This window comes from Charadrius vociferus, unplaced genomic scaffold (genome assembly GCF_000708025.1).
Source record: "Charadrius vociferus isolate BGI_N301 unplaced genomic scaffold, ASM70802v2 scaffold179, whole genome shotgun sequence".
Taxonomy (NCBI): domain Eukaryota; kingdom Metazoa; phylum Chordata; class Aves; order Charadriiformes; family Charadriidae; genus Charadrius; species Charadrius vociferus.
Genome location: NW_009650072.1, coordinates 3,028,920 through 3,051,547, shown reverse-complemented (window position 1 = coordinate 3,051,547; position 22,628 = coordinate 3,028,920). Strand labels below are relative to the sequence as shown.

Genomic DNA, 22,628 nt, shown 5'->3' with positions numbered 1-22,628 from the left:
GGCCCTTCGTCCCCCGCGGGCCTGGATCGGGGCTCGGGTTAGGCACCGACTGCCGCCGAGCAGCCGTCCCCATACGGGCTTGCCGCCTGCCGTGCTTGCTTGGATGAGTCTGCGACATGCCTAATAAGAGACGAGATGGGCCAGGGCGACGAGAGCGACCGCATTGTGATCAACGTGGGAGGGACTAGGCACCAGACTTACCGCAGCACCCTACGCACCCTGCCCGGCACTCGGCTGGCCTGGATCGCTGAACCCGATGCCCACAGCCACTTCGACTATGACCCCCGCACGGATGAGTTTTTCTTTGACCGGCACCCGGGCGTCTTTGCCCACATCCTGAATTACTACCGCACTGGCAAGCTGCACTGCCCCGCGGACGTGTGTGGGCCCCTGTATGAGGAGGAGCTGGCCTTCTGGGGCATCGATGAGACCGATGTGGAGCCCTGCTGTTGGATGACCTACCGGCAGCACCGTGACGCCGAAGAGGCTCTGGACAGCTTTGGTGGGGCGCCCCTGGATAGCAGTGCTGAGGACGGAGACATAGATGGCACCGGAGACTCTGGTGATGGTGAAGAGGAGCTGGAGATGACAAAACGCCTAGCACTTAGTGACTCCCCAGATGGCAGGTCTGGGGGCTTCTGGAGACGGTGGCAGCCCCGCATCTGGGCGCTCTTTGAGGATCCCTACTCCTCCAGATATGCAAGGGTAAGCTATGCAATCAGCACCCTCATCAAAACACTCGAACCTCCCTTCAGTCCCACTTCCTCCCAGCATCACCAGGGTTATCTCCACTCTCAGCGCAGAGCAGCCATCCATGTGTGTAGCCATACAAAAATCATGCGTGGGCTATGGGGACATAACCCACGCTCTCAAGCAGGCCCCATGCATGGGGCACGAGTGGACACCAAGGCATGAGCTCATGTACTCATATGTGGGCTTCCAGAGACCCTTATTCTCTAACAGGCTCCTAAAACCCCACAGCCTGGGGGAAGGTCCCATTCACGGGCCAGGGAGATCTCCATTATACCAGGTAATTTCCCTCCATGCACAGATTTTTACAGTCAGTCATCCCCCAGTAAAGAGACACCTTGTTCAGCCCTCTTGCGAGCTAACGGCTCTCTCCCCTTTACGAGATGGAGAAAGGATCATGGGAGCAAGCAGTCCCTGGGAGACCAGGGGTTCGGAGAGTTTCTCAGCCTGGACTGGAAAGGGAATCTGTTCATTTCTCTTTTCTCATACATACCATGTTAAATATTTATGAACATGCTTCTCTGAGAATGGGTAATTCAGTTCCTCACTTACCTCCTCACTCTGTCTTTTCCCTTGTGGGAAATGAAAAGTATTAATCAGAGAAGAGGGTTCATTCATGTAGAAGGGACTCTGCATTTGACAGGTTTCTTGCCTGGCTACTGAAGGACAACTCCTCCTCTCCTGGTGCCTGCGGTTGTTTTGGAAAGGGAGTGCATACTGGTGCAGTTCACAGCATAGCTGTGGATAAAGATGGTCTTAAACAGTCACTCGACTGCTCTAAGTAGGTACCTTTCGTGCTATTACATATGAAGATAATAACATTAATTAGGGCCTGATGCTGCTCCTGAAGTCAAAAGTAAAGAAAATATTTACTTCAGGAGCAGCAGCAGGATTAACCCCCAAGATACCCATATGGATAAACAGGAAAATAGATGAAGGATAGTGCCTTTGCAAAGAAATTGATTTGGATAGGTTTTACTCCTCTCTTAAACGTACCTTTGTTACAGCATAATTGCTGCCAGCCCTCGGTAGGGATGAGTGGTGCTTTGGTGTGGGAGGATGATCGGTGTTCCTGAGGAGGATCAAAGAAGTGAGATCAGATTAGGGAGCAAATTGGATGGATGGATGGAGGAAAAAGAAGTGGAAATGCAGGGAGCAGGGACAGGGGAGCTGGTTGTGTATGAATGGTGGTGGAACAGCAGCTGCTGGAGACTTTCGGTCTGAGCAGAGACCTCCAGCAGGGAGCCGCCAGGTCTGCAGACTGAATGAATGGGGAAAGCTGGAGCAGAGCCTGGAGTTATATCTTGGTGTATTTCTAAAGATTCTTGTTTACATACCCTTTGGAGATTTCCTCCCTGAACAAAGAAGTTAATATTTTAAATGAATTCCTTTAAACAGCATGGAGGATAAAGGAATAATAAAATATTTACCACGAGATGAAAGGATGATGCTGTTGAATTGCAGCTTTCAAATCCCTGATTTCTGTCAAGGGAACATGGAAACGGAGAGGCAAGGCTGGAGGGTATCCTTCAAAAGGCTTCGTTAGCTTGCTTTAATCAAGCCCAGCATTAGCAGGCGTTGATTTGAATAGCAGATCTCTATGGTGCCCAGGAATCTGTTGGTAAAACACGTTTCAATTCAAAGCTGTGTGCTTGTCCAAGACTTTGTGGAATGGTCCAAAAGCCAAATGGATAATGCTGTCCCAATGAAAAGGATACAAACAGAGGCTAACCCACCCTTTTGCTTGGAAGCATTATGATATTTTAGGTCAGAGGACAAATTCTGTAACCAATATTAAGAGTCTTTGTGATGTACAATCTGGAATTCTAGGAGGATGTAAACTCCATTTTCTAATTCTCTACAGGTATTTTCATTTAGGAATAGGCATTTTATAAAGTGATTTGTGTTTGGTTTTGGTTTTTTTTTTCCAGTGGATGATATACCATTTATTCACAATTACACGTGCATACCCGGTAGAATTCAACCCCTGATTTACCGCTAACTTGTTCTTTCCTTAAAGGATTGTTAAACTAGAGAAATATGAATTCTGGGCAAAGTTGAAGTGTATACTGAATATTTCATGGGTTAAATATGATTCTTTAACTTATATCTATGGAGACGTAGGCCATATGCATTAATATTTTGCATGAAGGAAGATGGCTTTTATCATCAACACATGCACACACTGTCCATTAAGAAGACATTATAAGACACTTAGCAATTCCTAATAAAAGCCATATGTTATGGTTATGGATGTAAAAAGAGATGGGAGTTTGATTTATGCTCCTGTAACCTAACACAGACATTTGAAAAAGACCTTAAATTCACAATAGCTAATTTACAGTAAAATAATTGATAGCATCATTAACAAATGAATGGTATATTAAAGCAATCATTAGCAAAGTAGAGTCAGGCAACAAATCCACTGTTACCTCACTTTTAATTGTGTAGGCTGCTTTCAATTACAAACTTTGTTTTGGTCATGCAAAAATTTAAATTCACATTGCCATTTTGTCAAAAAAATACATCACAAAAATTTGTCATCCTAATTGGATGTGGGACTTGTACTAATGGTGGTGGTTATATACATGTTTGGTGTTTACATATGGCACCAAAATGTATGTCAAAATAGCATCTCAATATAAGCATTGGTTTACATAACCATCATACTGTTACACGGGGCAAGTAAAAGGAATACAGTATATTAAGATTAAATTAAAACCTGCGTATCTGAATAAAGCAAGATTTCTCTGGACTATGTCTGGTACACTAATTCAGTGAATGTTTAGGAACCGTCTACGGAAAGCTCAGCATTTACTCAAATCTAGCCATTCTTGGAGCATTTTAATGGACAGTGCTTACAAAGACAAGTACATTTGACTGTTTTGCTTCACCAGCACCTCACTCATCCTAAATCACATCTGTTCTTGTTGTAGATGTCCAGGAGAGACTGGAAGAGCATTCGTGTGTGTCAGGCAAAATCAGCTAACTCTGCGAATTTTATCCATTTCTAAACTTAGTTTGATAAAGCATAATCTCCCAGTCACTAATTGTTTGTCTTTAGGTTCAACATGGTCAACGGTTTCCTGCTAAAACAATAGTGGCTGAGTTTAATTAAATTCTAGTTTTCTAAACATTAATGTCTTATATAACGTAGTTCTTTCTAAAAAGATGAAGTACTTTAAAAAATTGCCTCTCCTTTTAAATCTATAATAAGAAAAGATATCTTGTTTGAAATCACAGATTACCTTAGACGCCTACCTTAATAAGATAAACGGGTGTCGCACTTCTCCATAACTTACAGAATCCACATTTGGGTAGCAGAAACAAAGTCTGGTACCTGGAGTTCAGAACAGAGTAATAGATAAGGTGACGGAAAAGATCAGAATTACAGAGATACTGGGTGCATATGCAGACAGACAGGCATCCAGGTGGATTTTCAGAAGCGTCTGATCAGGCAGCTATATATCACTGCATGTCAATGGATATCATGCATCTAAATCGTTGAGAGTTTCTTTAAAGCATATTAGAACTGTCTTTTTTGCATGGTCAGGTAACTTCGTAAATTTATTTTCATAAGTAGACACGAAGGGGGAAATAGTGTCACACAGAAAGCTACACAGATACACTAAAGCAGCATATCTGAGAGTTGTGTTGTAATAGAGTTCCTGCCTTCTGCACTCATTAGATTTCACAGGCCTCTCAGTACACAAATGTGTGAAAAATATTTTCTTAGGATCCTCTCTCCTTTGTATTTATGTCTGGTCATGCTGTTCTTACACTAGCTAAGCTCCCACTGACTTCCTGGGGAGTTTAGCCTGCAGGTATCTAATATCTTTGCCCCCTTCCTTCTCATCCTCCCCAGCAGGATAAGGTTGTGTTTGTGTTAATTCACAGTCGTTTGGTTAGTCAGTGCTTGGGAACCAGGAGCTTTCAGCTGAGATTCTGCGCTAGCACTCGCATTCGAATTGGACAGTTAAGCTTCATTAATGAACCCTCAGGAAAGGTTTTGTAGTCCTTCCAAATAAATGTTTTTACTGTTTTTAAATAAAAGCTGGTTGAGGTCCTATGGAAAGTCCTCAACAGCTTGACTTGCTATCCTGGCATATGCTATACAGCTCTCATCTGAAAGAGGAAAGGCTTATGGCAAAACTCTCACTCACCCTTCTCCCTTCACATCCTGCAGAAGGATCCGCTTTCCTCAGTGGGTGATTTTTGAAGGACAAGTTTCCGACACTGAGAAGGAGACAGGAAAAAGGATAGTGGGGAAGAGATGAGAAAAAGGTATTCCCCGGGGATTTCTTCCAGCTTTCTTTTGTACATTCCAGAGCATTTCAACCTTGCTGTGTTCATTTAAATGGATTTTTGTCTATGTAAACTACATCCTGTAGGTATGAGAAGGCTTGTGGGATCCTAGTTCCTGAATAACCATGCTGTCTCAAGGCTTAGAGGCTGGTGTGATTTCTGCTTGTCCTTTACCCTGGCCCAGTACAGCTGAACTCAGGAATTGGGGAAAGCGTCAGGGAGTGGGAAGAGACACTCATCATCTTTCACAAGGGGAGCTTATTCTGCAGCCATCTGACGCAGGACACACTTCGCATGGGAGTGCTCGGCAGACAGTACTCTGGGGGCTCGCACCAAGCATGAGCAGATAGGGAGAGAAAGGAGGAGAGCTGCCCCACACGCTTTCCCATACCCACAGGCATCCCTCTCCCCAGGGAGGGATTTCATCAAAGGGGCCCTGATGGAGCTGCTCTCCCACCTTGGGCCTTTCTGCAAGGTCTCCCCTGCAGAGGCATATCTAATCCTGCACTGAAGCTTGCTGCAGTAATTCTCACCATATACTTTGACAATTAACGAGACAGCCTAATTTTAACTGCACGCTGCATTACAGCTCTGGAAAAATGAGAATCTTTCCACATTCAGTGAAGTTTCCCCTGCGCTTGTAGTATAATGGAATTACAGATAGACATGTATTAATGACCATTCCGTCATTCATTATTAATACAGTTCCTAAAATCCCATTTTATTCCTATTTTCTCCCATCAGGGGACATGTTAGTGCAAATCATTATATAACCCATTAGTAAGCATGGTATAGTCTTCTCTGCATCCTGTCCAAAGAAGCCTTTGCAATGCCAGCCAGAAAGCGTTCACCGCTCACACCAAGTCCCGTGTTCAGTCCCTATCGAGTTAGCCAAGGTGGGAGCAGGCATACTTGCAAGCAACTCCTGGGAATTGTCCTTCTGACTTCCGAAGCAATAACTGTTAAAACCACCACCAAAAAAAAAGATCATAGCAGCCATGCAGGATCATGACTTCATTGGTTTGAGTTGTTCAGAAACACATATGAAGATACGATGTCTGCCCAGAACATCTTACAATCTCTTTGAAGTCACAACCTCACAGGGAGATGAGAGGGATGATGTTATCCATCTGACAAATCTATGGCTGCCTAGTACAGACTTAGCAGTTTTAATTCAAGGAAGGTTTTTTTAAATCCATTTGCCTATTTCTGATTTTATTTCTATTATTCTAAAACCTTAAAAAAGAACAGCATCTGTTGCCATTTTATTTTTTTTTTAAATCTTACTTAATTTTAATGTTTCTAGGTTACAAAATTTACTTGATTTAGCCAAGGCTGTGATTGTATGGATCATACCATCATATGCATACACATATATATGCCTTCCTATCACTACCACCTCCTACGATGCTGAGTGGGATTTCCATATGAGGAAGGACTTCAAAATTAAACCATCCCAAAATACTTCTGAAAATGTAACCTTGGTGCCACTGAAATCGATATGAATTTAGTGACTGGTTTCAGTATGATATTTGGTCCCTTCTCTCTTTAATCCATGCCTATGTGCCTTCAATTATTTCCTTTGCCCTTCTCCTGACATTTGCTATTTTGGCTTTGGTGAGGAAAAACAGGCAACAAAATACTGGTATCCTCTGTTGGTATATCATGAGACAAAGGATAAAAAGATCCGTGGATCAATTATAATATTTCTATTTTAGAACTGCTCACAAAAACGTGATATATTAGACTACACCTAGGAAAACTATTTTTCCATCTTGTTTTTCCTTCTGCTGTGCAGTCTAGTATTCATTTTTTAAAATAAGAAAGATGAATACTGATAAGTGACTGATCTGTGTTTATTATGGTAGTACTTTAGTAAAGTCTATACATATTGCCTTTCTTTTAACATAAGGAGAGATGTTAGCAAATCAGCAACAGAGGGCCCAGCGTTACTGTTATTGAAATTCAGTGCCAAAATTACCACCAACTTCAAGGAGAGAAATGAATTTTCCTGCAGTACAGTTCAGGATAACAAATTAATTGCAGCGTACTGCTTTTTTTAATAGATACATTGCATATTTCCATTCCAAAGCACTGAAGCGCAATAGATCTTAGCAATTTATTAGGAACATACATATTCAAATATATGTTTTCATAATCGTTTAAAGACTGAGCATCTTGAGCACATTGCATCAAAACACAGAGCTCTAATACTGACAAAGCTCTTCATGATCATACTGGCATTTTTACTGCCAAGGACTGTAGAATACATCCCCATACAAACCACATGACTTCAATTAATGTTCAACCAAATCATATCCAAGCGCTGTATTTCATAACAAAAAGAGCAAGCATGGGTATTCAGACTGAAAAGTTGGGCTGTAATTGATAATCAGGTGCGTACTTATTTCTCATACAGATGGCAAAACTGAGTTTCCATTTTGTATAGGCTTGATTTTATGAAATTTCAGTGCATTCTTGGGGGATAAGACTAATAGAACAGCCATCTTGAGATCTTTGCAATTGTGTTACAATGAGCTTCTCACTTACTATATGCTGAATTTGATCTGAGGAAAGAACAGTATTAGAAGGCTGACTTGGCTTTCTCTGCCGAATATTGCATTACATAAATATGTGATTCACTCCAAATGGTACACAGGAGTGTTAGGATCAGGAGAAATCAGAGAAATCTGTGAATCTATGGAGAACCACCCCCTCTCCCTGGAATATAAACTGAATGCTGTCATTTCTAGAATAATTTTTACATCTCTCCTGTGCTCAGTAAGGACCCAGATTTTGCTATCTTCACTCCTACTCTTGTAGTGATAGCTTACTCCAGGAATATCCCTGTTTCCTTTGGGCTGAGAACAAGGTACTACCCAACACGGGTAAAGGTGAAAGGACCAGGCCCTGGGTGATTTTCATTTCTTTCAGATATGATTTATAAGATTTAATGGGGGCTCTAATAAATCATGCTATAAAAATTATGAATAAATCTCAGTCCAAGGCTTTTTGCAGTGATTGCTTATGATGTAAGACCCTTTAATGACAGTAAGTTAAAATTGCATTGTAATGGCCCTTTGTAAATGCAATAAATCTCCGATTTCAGTGCACTGCGGACAGCCAGCGATGTGTGTGCTGCACACGAGCTACCAACACAGGCACACGCTGCTGGCACACGCTTACGTAATTTTGTTGATACTTCAGAAGCAGCAGTAAATCTTAGCACTGCTAGATTTACTTTGAGAAAATGTTCAGTCAAGACCATTGTGGTGTTGTGACCGCATGAAATGGTTTACAATATCCCACTAGCTTTTTACTTAAAAAACTGGGAAAGAATGTCCCCTTTAAGGAGCAGTAAAATGGATTATTCTGTTTTAAATAACAAAGGCAAAAGCTTTTTCTACCGAGTCTTATAATTTCCCGGAGACAAATATGAGTTAAAACAGGCATCTTGGTCTGCACAACCAAACTGAATCCATCTACTTCCCTTAATTTCCTGGATCATCTACTCAGCATTCACAAAAAAATTAAAAATGTGCACAGAAATACACCAACAGAATAATAGCTCCGTGTTTCAACTGCAGCAGAATCTCTATTCCTGCCCATTTGGCCCTCCAAAACCACATTTAAAACACTACCTACATTTCCCTATTCAAATACAGAAAGATCTGGGCAGTTCAGGTTGCTTATTATTTGACATGCATCAGAAATTCAGCTGCAGATTTCACTTTGAAAATTCATTCCAATAACCCTGTTCTGTTTTTCAGTTTGGATTCTTGCAGTCTTCATTATGCTGGAACAATTGACAGGTATAGATGGTGGAGGCCAGTTTTGTGATTTACCCAGTTATTAATTAAATGAAAACCTTCAATCAGAATGCTCCGAATTTGACAACAGACTTAAAAAAAAAAAAAAAAAAAAAGAAGGAGAAAGCCCTAAAAATGCTGAGCACCTACAACCTCCAGCAGATGGGAGGTCATGTCTTATAGCAGAAAATGACATGGGCAAGGAGTTAAGGGGCCGTCACTAAAATCCCACCCCACCCCATAGGACTACTGCCACAGCCACCACTGATTTTAGTGGGATCCAGCCAGAGACCCATGCAGACCTATTTCAGGCAAAATTTTTCATGACAAGGACAATTGTGTAATTGCCACAATACTCGATGCAAAAGGGCTTGCCTTCACAGCAGCCTCTGATCTCTACTCTAAAAACATGACAACAAGCTATCAGCCACATTGTGCTATTCCTGTTTCTTTTTTTAGCATGGATCTCCCCATTGCTTATAGTGTGGAGTTTTACAAGAAATCTAGTGAGAGTACGTCTTAGCACTTCTTGGGAATGTGTCCTGCATACTGCAGAACTGATTTTAACTCACGCTTTTTCAGTAAAGCACTTTGTAAGGAGAAACCAAGAACAACCTAACCATGCTGTGATAGCTCTACCAATACCAAACTGAGTCAGTTGCTGGGGAGGGTGGGGGTGGGAGTGGTGTTTGGTTTTCTTTTTTTGGGGTGGTAGCAGACCAGCTTATATCTGAATTTTACTTAAGCAATATTTAAATTTAGTGTTCAGCTGATAGGAGTTCAGTGTTTATCCTGCCAGGAAGTCCCAAAGGTGCTAGTGATATTATTAAAAGACCTAATGTAAATTTCAAAACTGTATAGATTACTTGAAATGTTATTTATGTATAAGCAGCAGGAAATCAATAGTGCAAAAGTACATTCACTGTTTTGGAGAACCTGCTCTGCTAAGAAAAGAAGCTCATTTTGCCTTGTAAGTGTCAGTGACACAGACTAAAGGCAAATGAAAAGTTTGAAATTCAATAGCAATTCTATACTGTCTTCAATTCCAAAACACAAATTTATCTTCAAATACGTACTGCCATCAGCTACAGCAACTCCTAAAACTGCGCATTTACTGTCCTCAAAGGATATCTTGGCTAGGACAGCAGGGTAAACCTTTATTCTTATTAGGTGATCTTTAACATTCATTCAGAACGGCCCACACATGTCCACAGAAATATACACAGACCTACATGGTATGAATTTACTAGAAAGTGTGTGTGTGTGGGGGGAACAAACTAAAAAAAAACCCCAAACCCTGAGATTTGGACAGATGATTGCAAGTAACTGAACTGATGCAGCTCATCAAGTGAGCGCTTGCTAGCAGATCTGACTAAAGTCATTATTTGTGCGCCCTACTTGCTTGCATATGTTAGCTCTGAAGAATCCTCTCAGGTATTTCAGCTAGCATCTACAGCATGCCCTAGTATGAAGGCAGGCCATATTCATATAGCTCAGCAAATGACCATTTGCAACGGCACAAACACACAAACAGCACGTTATATTAACTCATTAAGCCACGTCATTTGAGTATACTTCAGCCCTTCTCGTTTTCTATGAATTTTACTGTGCATGGAATCATATAAGACATTTCATCTTAGTATGTCATATTCAAAATAGGAAAACAACTTTTCTTAGGTTACTTGCTTTGCATCTTTTCAGCTCTCCCTTGCTATGTGTTTATTGCAGTAACTAGCACAATAAGGTTATAATCTCTGTTGACACCTCTAAATGCTATTGCCATAAAACCAGCAAGTTAACAGTAAACATCTCTGGAAAGAATTTACACTATACTTCAATGCAGTGTTTCCCAAACCAACCTGGACTGGAGCAGTGCTATGATTCTTCAAAAGGTGCAGTATGTGTGTGAGCTGTGTCAGCCACTGCAAAGACAGCAGGGGTGAGCACCCACCATCTCTCCATCACTCCAGCATCATAGAAATCTAGCAGTTTGTTCCTACACATGCACTTCCGAGGCCAGACTCATGAAAGGATGTAGTCATGTGAGTTCAAACTTACAATTCCCAAAACACTAACCCTGCAGATGTAATTTTTTAAAATGTGTATTAAAATTTCCCAATGCCTACAGTATTGTTTCTGCCCGTGCCCAGAACCGCTTTAGTATTGTTGGCAACTGCCTTATATCAAAGCCTTGTTAATGTCCATAATTTTTCTTCACTAACAGGCACAGTCCTTTAAATATACTTGCCGAATACACACTGAATATATGCTGTTTTCAAAAACATGCTCAAACGAAAACAATAGGTATTAGTAGCGTGAAACAGTTCCCCAGATGCAATAATCTAGTGTCTATAGTTTTTTGCTTATAATGTGAAACTGCAGGTTTAAATATCTTCCTCCAACTGCAGGATTTCAAATTTTCATCAATCTCTGCTCAAGAGACTTCCCAGCTTCAGACAGCTGCATAATCCAGGCAGTTAGCGAAGTTGATGCAGTTTGCAAGGCATGAGGAATTCACAAACTAATATATTGGGTATGTGGCAAAGCAGCATTTCTCAATCATGTGGAACCAAGAAGCTGTTCCTGTGTGGTAATTCTGGGCTACTGAATTCAGCAAGATTAATAGCAGAAAGCAGATATATGTAGTGACATTGTCAGAGAGAGCGTAACTTTAGCGTGTGACTATGCTAGTTTTTTATTTTCAATCACTCACTAGTTCGAAGACAGTTCCCATTAGGAAATAACCATATGTTGTCACCATCCTACAGTTGACTCCAGGATGAGCCGTGTGCAATGATTTAGTGATCTCTGTGCAGCCCCTATGGAAAAGGAGTGTACAAAACACACAAAAAAGTATGAGATGATATGCAGAAATAGAACTTTTTCACCCCAAAGTCTGAGCAGTTCTGCCACACTGGAAAGCGAGCTCCCGAGTCAATGTAAGGACACATCACATAATTTGTTTTGAAGAGACCTACATTTCCCAGGGCTATCAATCTGTCACCTTTCAGTCATGCCATGTAAATACACCATTCTTAAAATCTTTGAAGGCTGCCTTTTCATTAATGTTTTAACATAAACATTCTTTTAATTTAAATGCAAATTGATCACTTACATTTTATTACTTTTTAATATTTCAAAGTGCATTATCACCATTAAAGGAAAGTGATCTAAATTAAACTATTGCCAGGATAAATTTAACTTGGAAAAGGATTTGAACAAGTCTTTGCAAGATTAAGGCCTTTTATAGCACGTATGCTTTAGCTCTGGCATTAACAGCCAACACAGAAGTGATCAATAAACATTCTAGCTATTACATTCACTGCCTGCATGATACATATAATACTAGTTCAAAATCTCAGTGGAAACTGTGAAGGGTATATTGTTAAATATCCCTCTCTACTGTAATTTACCTTATATAGGAGTCTTGCCAGGGGCTCTAATGAAGCAGAGGCAGTTTTGCAGTTTTACCATCTGTTGTCAAATCTACTCCTGCTATAACTGAAACACAATTGTATTAGAATTTAGAAGTGACAAATATTGAAAAACACAATTTCATTGTTTAAATAGCTTTGCTGTGCAGTCTAACGAACAAAACGTTTGGATAATAAATAAAACATTTTAAAAACAGATTTAATGAAAAAACAAGATATAGCAAAAGGATAATGATAGAGTTGTTCTACATAACTACAATACAACAAAGAGATATCAGTAAGAAATCATGTTATATTCCAGAGACTTCAGATTTACGTTTTAATTCAGGGTAACATCCTATTTTTATATCCTGCAGAAGAAAAAAAAAAAAAAAATAAAAATCGACACTACCCCCCCCCCGAAATATAAATGGCACTGAAATTTTTGAAAATGCTACATCTATGCTATCTAATATAGGACCATAGAACCAAATTGTAGAGTACTCAGGAACTGAATCTTCCTGTCCCTCTTTCCATCCTAAGTAAGGACCTGCAGGGTAGAAACTCCAAAGAACACTACAGTTTAGCTTCACTTATGTGCAATGGACTCAAAATGAATACTTAATATTTATATGAATCATTGTCAGTGTCAAGCAAGATGAAGCTTATAAAAACAGAACCAAATCAGGGAACGAGTTTTAAGACTCAGTGGGTAAATGCTTCCTTACGTACGGTAGTGTTTATAGCTATTTTTCTAATCTGTTCTGTCATCTTGTCTCTTAAATTATTAGAAAGGGAGAAAGGAGGGACTATAGCAGATGTAAGTAAAAGAGAAATCTTACTGGGAGGTGTAGCAGGAATATGAGCAAAAGCCAGGAAGTTTGGAACTGTGTTCCTAGACCTCTTGTTCTTTTTATGTTCTACATGAAAACTATTCCAGCCTATTTTGTACTTAAAAATATGTACAATTTTTTTAACTACTCTTTTGCAATAGGAGGAATGGTGTTTTCAAGACTCTGCGTTTGGCATCCAAAAGGCCCACTACCGCATCGTAAAACAAGCTAATCACAAGCAGGTTTTTAGACATTGGGCTAACTCCCGTGTCAGTGGTCTCGCTAAGCCTTGGACATCCTGCAGGAGCAAAATTCCTCTTTAGATATAAATGTTCATCTCACAAAGAAGGTCATAACAGAAATTTCGGCACCAGATCCTGATTTTTGTAGCTCCCCTTGAAGTCAATGACAGCTGCAGATGGTCTCTTCAAGTTGATCCCCAAATATTCTTAAGCTAAGCGCTGAAAACTTTTAAAAACATCAGTTGTGATAGCTTTGTGTGTCTGTTTATCCCAGTACCTCCCTGCATCATGAAGATTCTGTGAGTCTTAACTATTTATGAAAATACTTTAAAAAACTTCTACAAAAAAGGACAAGATATAAATAAAATATCATTAGAATTTTAAGCAAGTATTCAATATTGAAGTGCAAAATACTCAAGACAATTAGGATGTAAGTCACCTTGTAAGAAAATTCAAAGGAAGAAGGCACATCTGCAAAGCTTCTCCTGGGTTCTTGCAAATTGGGGAACGTTGTCTTTCACATGTAGGAATCTGGGGAGGTCATCCTTATTCTGGCAGGAGGTGGAGAACTCTGCTACGAAGCAATTAAAGCCATTTGTTCCCTTATGCAGGCACTCACATTGCACTACCTCCGTCAGACAGGAATTAAAACTGGGTAAAAAGCAGGCACCTACTCTGTTCCCTAGATCTACATGGTTATGGAATACTCCACAGCGCGTCTATGTATCCATAGGCTTTTGTTTTCGTCATTCAAGTATCATTTTTATAAGCCCCAATGGAAGTACTTTTTTGTACTCTCTTCATCCAGGTAGGATTTTGAAGTTGCTGTATGTCTGCTGAGAACACCTCACACAACTGCTCTTTGATTTTATGATATCTCTTGCAAATATAAGCTTTTCCTGCTCTTGACTTCAGCAGCAAGGTCTAATTCAGACCATCAAGAAATTTCATCTAATGTCTTTTTATCCTGATTGTCCTAATTCTATTTTAGAAGTAAGATGTACATATTTACAGATGTGAGAATTGCGGTAAATTTAAGAAGAGATCCTAGACGTGAATGTTAGGAACAACAGCTCTTTTTTTTTTTCCACAAGGATGTCTGATCACATTGTTCATCCCAATAGCCAACCAGGTTTTATTTAGCAATGCCAGTCTAACAGATGTAATTTCCACTTACGGTAGCTGTAGGCACATCATTAATTCTAGTATCTGCAAAACTTACAGTAGAAATCCCTTTCTGTGGCATCTCTTGCTCCTCACTTTGACAACTTTAGCCAAAGAACAACAAAAAATTACATTCCTACTATGAGCTTGTACGTGATTGTCCAGATACAGCAGTACTTTGGTCTAAAGATTTTCCAACAAGAGCTGTAATGTACACAGATGGCAAAGGGCTCAGAAATACATTCCGAAAAATGCAGTAGACAATTTATGTGTGGAAACTAAGTTCACAAGCCCTGTACCATGTTTATTGAAAGACCAGCAGCTGTGCTTTGAGAGGCATATCAATAAAGATTCAGTTACAAATGGGAAAAAATATTTTCTCATTCACTACCCACACTGCATATGATACTAGCTGTAATCAAGAAAAATTTCAAGATGACATGAAGCTATCAAGCTGCATAATTCCTGCTAGTGCTCACTGCAAGTGCTCACCGCAGTCCTGCTATTAAAATGTCCACAGTCCACAAAAACACTCTTAAGCCAACTCACTAGCCCAAATTATGAATTCTTCTAGTTAACAAAACCCACCAGAAGCTTGCAGCTTAGGGTAGAACACATTTTTCTTAAAATATACCTCCTTCATCAAAAAAACTGTTAAGTAGCGACTTGTGGTTTTGAATCTCCCACTATGCTGAGGCAGTGATTTCATTTTTTAAAAACACACATAGAAAGAGATGAGCCAAAAGCAAAGTCACCATGCATGTCTCCACCCCCTCTAACATTTATTCCACAGCCTTATTTGTCTTTCAAATCCCGGTACTCGTGAGGGTTGCGAGGGAGGGAAAAGGTTGATGAATTTTTTGGGTTTGTGTTTTTGGAAACTTTGCAGATGATGTTTAGGAAGCCTTCTCACAATACACAGACTTTTTGGCTAAGAAACAGGTTTTGGAATATCAAAAGTATTGTATGTATTCTGCAGTTTCAGACCTAGAGCTGGTCAAATAAATGTAACTACATTTTCTTTTTGGCAATAAAAGATTTTTTTTTCCCTCCCGATTCTCCCCCTCCTCTCAAAGACTGTTTATTCAAAGTTTCTCACTTTTCTCCATGAGAAAAACCCCAAAGGTTTTTTTCCCCTCAGTATTAGTTTCTCTTTCTTCCCTCACACTTAATAAAATAAACTGGTAGTCAGAAAGAAAGAACAAACCAGCAAAGTTTAAGACAGAATGACTGAAAGATAAAACACAAAGAATTTTCTGCACAAAACTTTGCCAAAAATCTTTGGATAAGGAAAAAGGCTTGCCAGTTTGAAGTCTGCAGGACAAATATGACAAATTTTGTTGAATGTTTTCAAGGAAAAAAGGATCTCTTTTTTTTATAGCAATTATAACATTGCTTTTATTGCTTTTTGAGTTATTTACAAATACACATCTTCTGCTTGCAGTCCTTTAGCCCGTTTGAGGTGGGTTTTTTTTTTGTTTGTTTTCAAATCAGTTGAGAATAAAAGCAGGTTTCCATGTAGATCAGGAAAATACAGGCTTGCTCACGAATTTTTCTTCAAATGATTCTCAGCCTGGCTCTGTGTTTCTCTAGCCCTTTCTGGACATGAAAGTGCTCTTCCTTTTAGAATGATCAACATCATCTTGCCCTTCTGATTGATCCTTTTTCACCCAGAAGCTGTGGCACCAATTCTGGTTTTTTAACCAATATTTTAATTGTTGTTGGATAACTGATCTCCTGCTCACATAGCATGTGATGCTATGCAGTGGAGGAACTACAGTCATCATCAGACATTAGAAGGATACTCTCTTGAAGCGGAACTACAGAAAATAGCGGTTCCAATGTAAGCAACGAGAAGAAAAATGCCTGGAGTAGGATGTACCAACTGTAAATAGCAGATGGGAGGAGGCTTCAGAATTAGAAGAACAAATAACTGTAGGGAGAGGGAAGTCTCACCCTTCAATGTGCACTAGACGTTGAAGAACAAATAGTGTTGGGACCCTGGAAAGGGAATGTAGGATGACGAATCACCAGCCTACTAGTGGAGAAACAAGACTGTCAAGAGCTTAAAATCTCAGTCTGTGGCAACTTACAGCAAATCCTTTTCCAGCAAGGTGAGAACAACCTAATCAGAATAATTCAAATGAGTTAGCAATATGCCAGTGCAGCTGCATGTGCTGCAAGCAAGAAAGCAGTCCTCACAAGAGCCCAGGAAGAAGGAATTTGCAGGAACAGATTCTGTGGTCAAAAGAGCACATTTTGCTGTTGTGAGCTTGCCAAAAAATAAATAAAAAAAAGGGTTAGGCTCCACAGTGAAAAGCCTCATGTATTATCACCAGTGCTAACACTGGAGAAGCCTTTGCTGCAAGGACATTTGAGGATTTTGGACAGCATGTTCTGATGCACTTATTTATTTCTGTGGCCAGTGAAGGTCAAACACCTTGACGGCTGGCACAAGAGCTTGGCAGGGGAAAAAAAAGAAGAAAAAAAAAAGGCCAACTTAATCTCTTTAAGAGCTCTAGGGCAGAGACTTCAGCGTTCCAACATAGCCACTTGTGGAAATGAGAGGAAGCCACACGCTCTTGCTTTGTCAGGCTAAAAGATGCCATGCAAGTTTCAGCAGCATTATTCTGGAGCGATTCTCGTTGTGCGTTAAGTCCATGGGACAATTAGCACCCCTTCGCCTTTGTTTGATCACATCAGGTGAAAAAAAAGAAGTCTAGAATAAATGGGCAATCTTTAATTGAGAATATATGCTGTCTAATGAAAAGATGTGGCTTGTTAACATATTCTGTTCACTGAGGACTCCAATATGAATATGTGTTTAAGATTCAGTGGCAGATACAGTGATGGAGCTGAAGCAACAAGGAGAGATAAGGTAGCAGACAGAAGCAGTACGATCTTGTGTAGGAAGCATAGGAATGCACCAACTCATCTGAGTTCAAATGTGACCTTTGGCAAGTTGCAACTTCTTGACAGTGATTTACATCTATAATCAGGATAATAGCACATTATTTACCTACCTCTTCTAGGTATTGTGGAGATTAATTAATGTTTGCCCAGTAATGTGGAGATAAATTGGAGATACTGGATAAATTTCCAGTATCATGCTTGCTTTAAGCAGGTGAAGTGAGGACATCTTTTTGACACAGATAGAACTAAACTTGTTCTCAAAATAAATCAGAGAGATCAGAAGGCAATCTTATCTTTGCTTCATTCTGATTATTCAGCATTCCTCAATAAGATTGACAGGAAATGAGAAAGCAAAGCTTTCGTGAATCAGGGATGTAAAATTTAGAAACATTTAACACTGTATCTACAAAAACCTTTCTGAACAACAGTTAAAAATTCAGAAGATTCTTACTGCTCTTTCAGATGAAAAATTAACATGACACACCCAGTAGAATGTGCGTAACAGATTATAGAGAGAACTACTAAATAACTTTGAATTAAATAATGACAAAGTTTAAAAATGAAATACATATATCCCCAAATAGACATTTGAAAACAAATCATACAAAATTAAAGCCCTGGCAGACTTAACCATATCTTACTTTTTAACTGGCCCTAGTCTGCAGCAACCTTGCAAGACCAGAAAATAGTCTAAGGGAATTAACCCATCGTCTCCATAATCTGTGTATTCTGAATAGAGATTTCAAATTGAAGGAGCACATTACACAGCAGCCCTGAAGTGGCAATAGAATGAACCCTTGATTTTTATCATCTTGGCTGTTGTCAGAAAACACGTTTTCTTCCCAGAACAGGCAGACTAAGTATGAGCTGAGAGCTGTGTCTAGCAAAGTGGGTCTCTTCCAAGAAGACCAACACCCTACAGAATAAGATGCTAGAGCAGATGCTATATATGCTGAAACCTGACATATGCTGAAGCTGCCCGAGCAATTGCAGAAAGGCACAAAGCAAACTGGGAGCCGTCACCTTTTCCTCAGCTGGGTTGGCTTTATCTCCAGGATCATCTTTATGAGACCTCTGACGCAAAGGCATCAGACAGATATTGAAGATAAGGAATTCACCTCCTGAGGAAACTTTCAGGCAGAAGTGGCAGAGGTATTATGGATCAGGATGAGAGGCAAAGATGTCAGGACAGACACAGCAGAATGACACTTGTACCTCTTCTGTCACTGGCAGTATGTTCGGACAGGGAGCAGCCTACTTATTCCACTGAAGACTCAAGGAGCAAGGCAGATGATACAAGAGTTGCACATCTGCTTTGTAGATACTAATCTCTTTGAAAATACCCTTTGACTAGGCTGCAGACCACAGAGCGTGTTGGAGATATGCAAACAGCACAAGACCCACTCACTAGTGCCTCCTTCCACTGTAATAGTCTGGTAATTCTTGCTATAGGTGAACACAAAATGGCTAGGTGCCTTTGATACTGCTCAGGGGCCATTGTGTTCCTCAAAAAAATGCACTGCTTTTGAAGAATTAATTCTAACTCATCTTTACCGTGGGTTTGTTTCTTTGTGGCATACAGGGATGCCCTGAAATTGTTTATATTCTGGTTACCTAGCTCAAGGGATCAAAAACGTGAAATTTGACCTCCCTGGGGCTTTTTTCTACAGTAATTCCTGAAGGTACCAGGAATTACTCCTCTTCCAAATGGAAGAACAAGGGAAAGCTGCTGGAATTTTAACAAAAAAACCCTTTCTCCCCCAGTGTTCACTGATTATAATTAATGTGAAGTTAATCAAAACTCAAAGCAAAACAAAAAAAAAGGTCAGAAAGCAATTATATTAGAAATATATTCCCCAGTCTATTGCTTGCTTTTCCGGCTTTAGCAATGTTGTAATTTCAATACTTATGCAACCACCATAGAATTTTCTAGGTCTGCATTTTACTTCAAAAGCAGAAACTTCTCACCAACCAACACATTCAGGTCCAAGCCCAAGAACTTTTTTCGGGGGGGGATTGGCAGTAATTTTTTGGGGGGGGGGGGGGGAGAAAAGATGAGCTTCCTTTTAAGTCTCCTTCACACTTTCAGCCTCCTCAGATGCCACCACTGCATTACAGAAGAAACTATCAGGCACCTTCTTTCCTGCTTACTGCAGATTAAGTCAAGGGCACTTTGAATCATCTGGGAGACACTGCCTCACAGCACACAGCCCTTGCAGAAAGAATTCCTCTTGGGAAATCAGTTTATGGCAGACTTTGTATTGTGCCAGGTTAACAGCATAGGTATCCCTGTCCTTCTAGCACAGACTGGAAGAAATGGTATTTGCTACAGCTACATAGACAAAAAGCATACTTTAAAAATACACACTGTAATCAAATATCTGTTTGTAACATTTATGACTTGGCAGATTGACTTGCCCATCAGGCACACATTTTGATGGTTAATTTTGAGCCCTAATGCAGCAAAGCAGTCTTCTATCTGGCTGGTGTCTATCCTTTTCAAAAGGCAAAAAGAGGTAGGCATTTTCTACCCACAGAGTAGAGTCACTGTAGGTGGATTATTATCCAGGAATACCAAAGAGGTAGGAAGTCTGTGATTTAACCCATTCTTTGCAGTCTTCTTGCCTGCTATTGTTTTTACTGCTGACAGCCTGAAATTATCCATATGATAGGATTCTTCAGGTAGTTCAGCAGCACAGCAGCTGCATTTCAGCCAGTCAGCAGGAGTTAAAGCCCTAAAGCAAGGATTTTTATTCTGAAATAATACCAGGTAGACCCTGCAGTAGCATCCTGTTGCCTCTGCTGATGTTGGCAACTATGAGGTTGTTCCAGTTTACTCCTGTTAATATTTCCCTCACCAGACCCTGCACTACAAATGCCATGTATTAGCAGAACAGGATGGACTCTAAACCATCTTACAGATGACCAGCAGGATTTCGAAGCCTGTTTCTTCTGCAGTATCTTTACTACTGGGAAAATAGAAAGCAATAGCTTTCAAATGCCATGTATTAGCAGAACAGGATGGACTCTAAACCATCTTACAGATGACCAGCAGGATTTCGAAGCCTGTTTCTTCTGCAGTATCTTTACTACTGGGAAAATAGAAAGCAATAGCTTTCACACTGCAAACTGAGACATTTTGTACATCAGGGTATGGGCATGACCTTTAGCTAATACAAATAGGCATAGAGATGTTCAGCTGAACAGAACTACCTGCGCTTACTCCCCAGTTGTGAACTTGGCCTTCTACACGGAGCTCAAACAAAATACTCTGAATTGTGATAAATAAAAATAATCTGCGTCAGGGCCGAGCATCCCTAAATTCCACTGATTTGTCTACAAGTTGCTGATAGTGAGCATCTTCAGAAATGGCACCTACAAGAATAGCCAAAAAAGAGGAGGATTTATAAATGTTTCAGATAAGTTTTAGATTGTCTTAGGTGTCACTGTTCAACTTCTACATTTAGTATTTATGCAAAGAGAATATTTCGCTTGTCCATAACATTTCTTTTTCCAGAAATTCAAAATACTTCACAAAAATGACAATCCTTCCAGTACCTCTATTGCAATATGCAGGAATTCTTCCAATTTTCTCACAAAACGTGCAAACTAAGGCATAGAAAGATCCCAGGTTTTTTTCTCAAGCTATTCTAAAGAAATCAGAAGAAAAAAAAAAAAAAAAAAAGAAGGAATCCTGCCTCCCACTGCTTAAAAAAAAACCAACCACAGATTTCACCCAACTCACCATTGTAAATAGGTCTAAACAGGTCAAAAGCAATAATACTAAACCCAGGAGTACCTGTGCTGTGCTTAGTTCCAGTGGATGCTGCTCTAAAACTTATTATTTCTTGTCCCTGAGAACGGTAGCAAAGGCTCAGTATTTTCCAGGCAGATTGGCATCTGTCACAACATCTTGGTCTTCTTCCCTGAATACCAATCTTTGTTCTCTAGAAAACAAACTAGACTCACTGAGTGCCACCAAGCTGCAGGCAGGGACATAGGCTTGTCCCCATTCCCTCCTGATCACACTCCGGGGGGAGGCCAAGAGCTGCTGCCAATGCAGCCTCCAAGAGAAAGAGACCAGGCAAAGTGAGCGAGACCCACCTTTTGAGAGGGGAGGGAGAGGATATTTTGCTATTGCAATGAAAATAAAAGCTGCACCATGTTAGTCAAAAGAGCTGGTCGTGCTTGATGACACTAATGAGAGAAGAATCCCTCAAGAGGGGAGTGGAGAAACATTCCACTCCTCTCCTTGGCAGCAAGACAGCAGCCGCCCTTCCCACCTTCCTCTTTCCCATCCTCTGCAGATGCTACCCTTAGTGACTTGGCCATACTGGCTTGCAAGGTGCTCCGTTTAAAACTACCATCAATAAACTGAAATTCTTATTTCTACTCTAAACCCCAGGGACAGTCAGCAGAATTTCCATCATAGTCAGACATCTCCTGCCCCATAACAAAGGATACTAAATAGTACCAGAACATCTTCACCTTCCTTCTGTAGCCTAAGGCTCCCATTTTAAAATGCCACACATGTGGAATTCATCCTTCACATTCCCATTTATGCTTATAGCAATACTTCATTTAATCAGTTGAGATCAGCTGTCGTACATGGAGCATTAAAGCTGAGGCTCCTTGCTAAACAGAAGCCTGGGAAATGAATTTCTGACTACCTTAAACTCCTGAGGTACGTCTCAAATAAAGTACCATTCAGCTCTTCTCCTGGAGTTCTTGAAGAGTAGTTCTCTTTTGTTTGATAGTTGACCCCTGCCACCCTGTACTAGCTGATGTAAGGAGCTGAGTTGAAATGCTTATCTGTGATCTTGTCGGGGCTGAAATTTTGATTTTGCAACTGTTTTCACTTTCCACCCAAATAAAAGAGAATACAAAGAAAGGAGAATTTTATTTTCCCAATCTTTTGTAACACCAATTACAGGGAATGATTTTAAGATAACATATGAATTAAGGGCACCATCAGCATAAATCTAAATTCTGTTTCAGGACTGCCAAATGCTGCTGCTCAGGAATAGATAGATACAGAGATTTCCAAAAATAACTTTTCTACCTTGAAAAAGTCACACAAGATTCCTACCGAAAAAAAAAAAAATTAAATAGTGTACCACAGCCTTTATTACTTTATTGTCCTGAATGTTATTCACTGTTTTCTTGAAGGAACACACAGAGGCCCCAGTAAAGAGCAAG

The 22,628-nt window shown here is 40.1% G+C and overlaps 1 protein-coding gene across 4 annotated transcripts in view; it reads left to right on the top strand.

The window, feature by feature from the left end:
• The first annotated feature begins 32 nt into the window (after positions 1 to 32).
• The window catches only part of KCNC1 (potassium voltage-gated channel, Shaw-related subfamily, member 1), a 112,693-nt gene continuing 90,097 nt past the window's right edge, over positions 33 to 22,628 (top strand). For 2 of the 4 annotated variants that reach the window (XM_009892012.1, XM_009892014.1), the window contains exon 1: positions 136 to 705. In XM_009892012.1, the coding sequence (XP_009890314.1) occupies positions 136 to 705 (570 nt within the window). Of the gene's footprint in view, positions 706 to 22,628 lie in introns of all 4 variants that reach the window. The other 2 variants (XM_009892013.1, XM_009892015.1) reach the window with 2 other exon arrangements.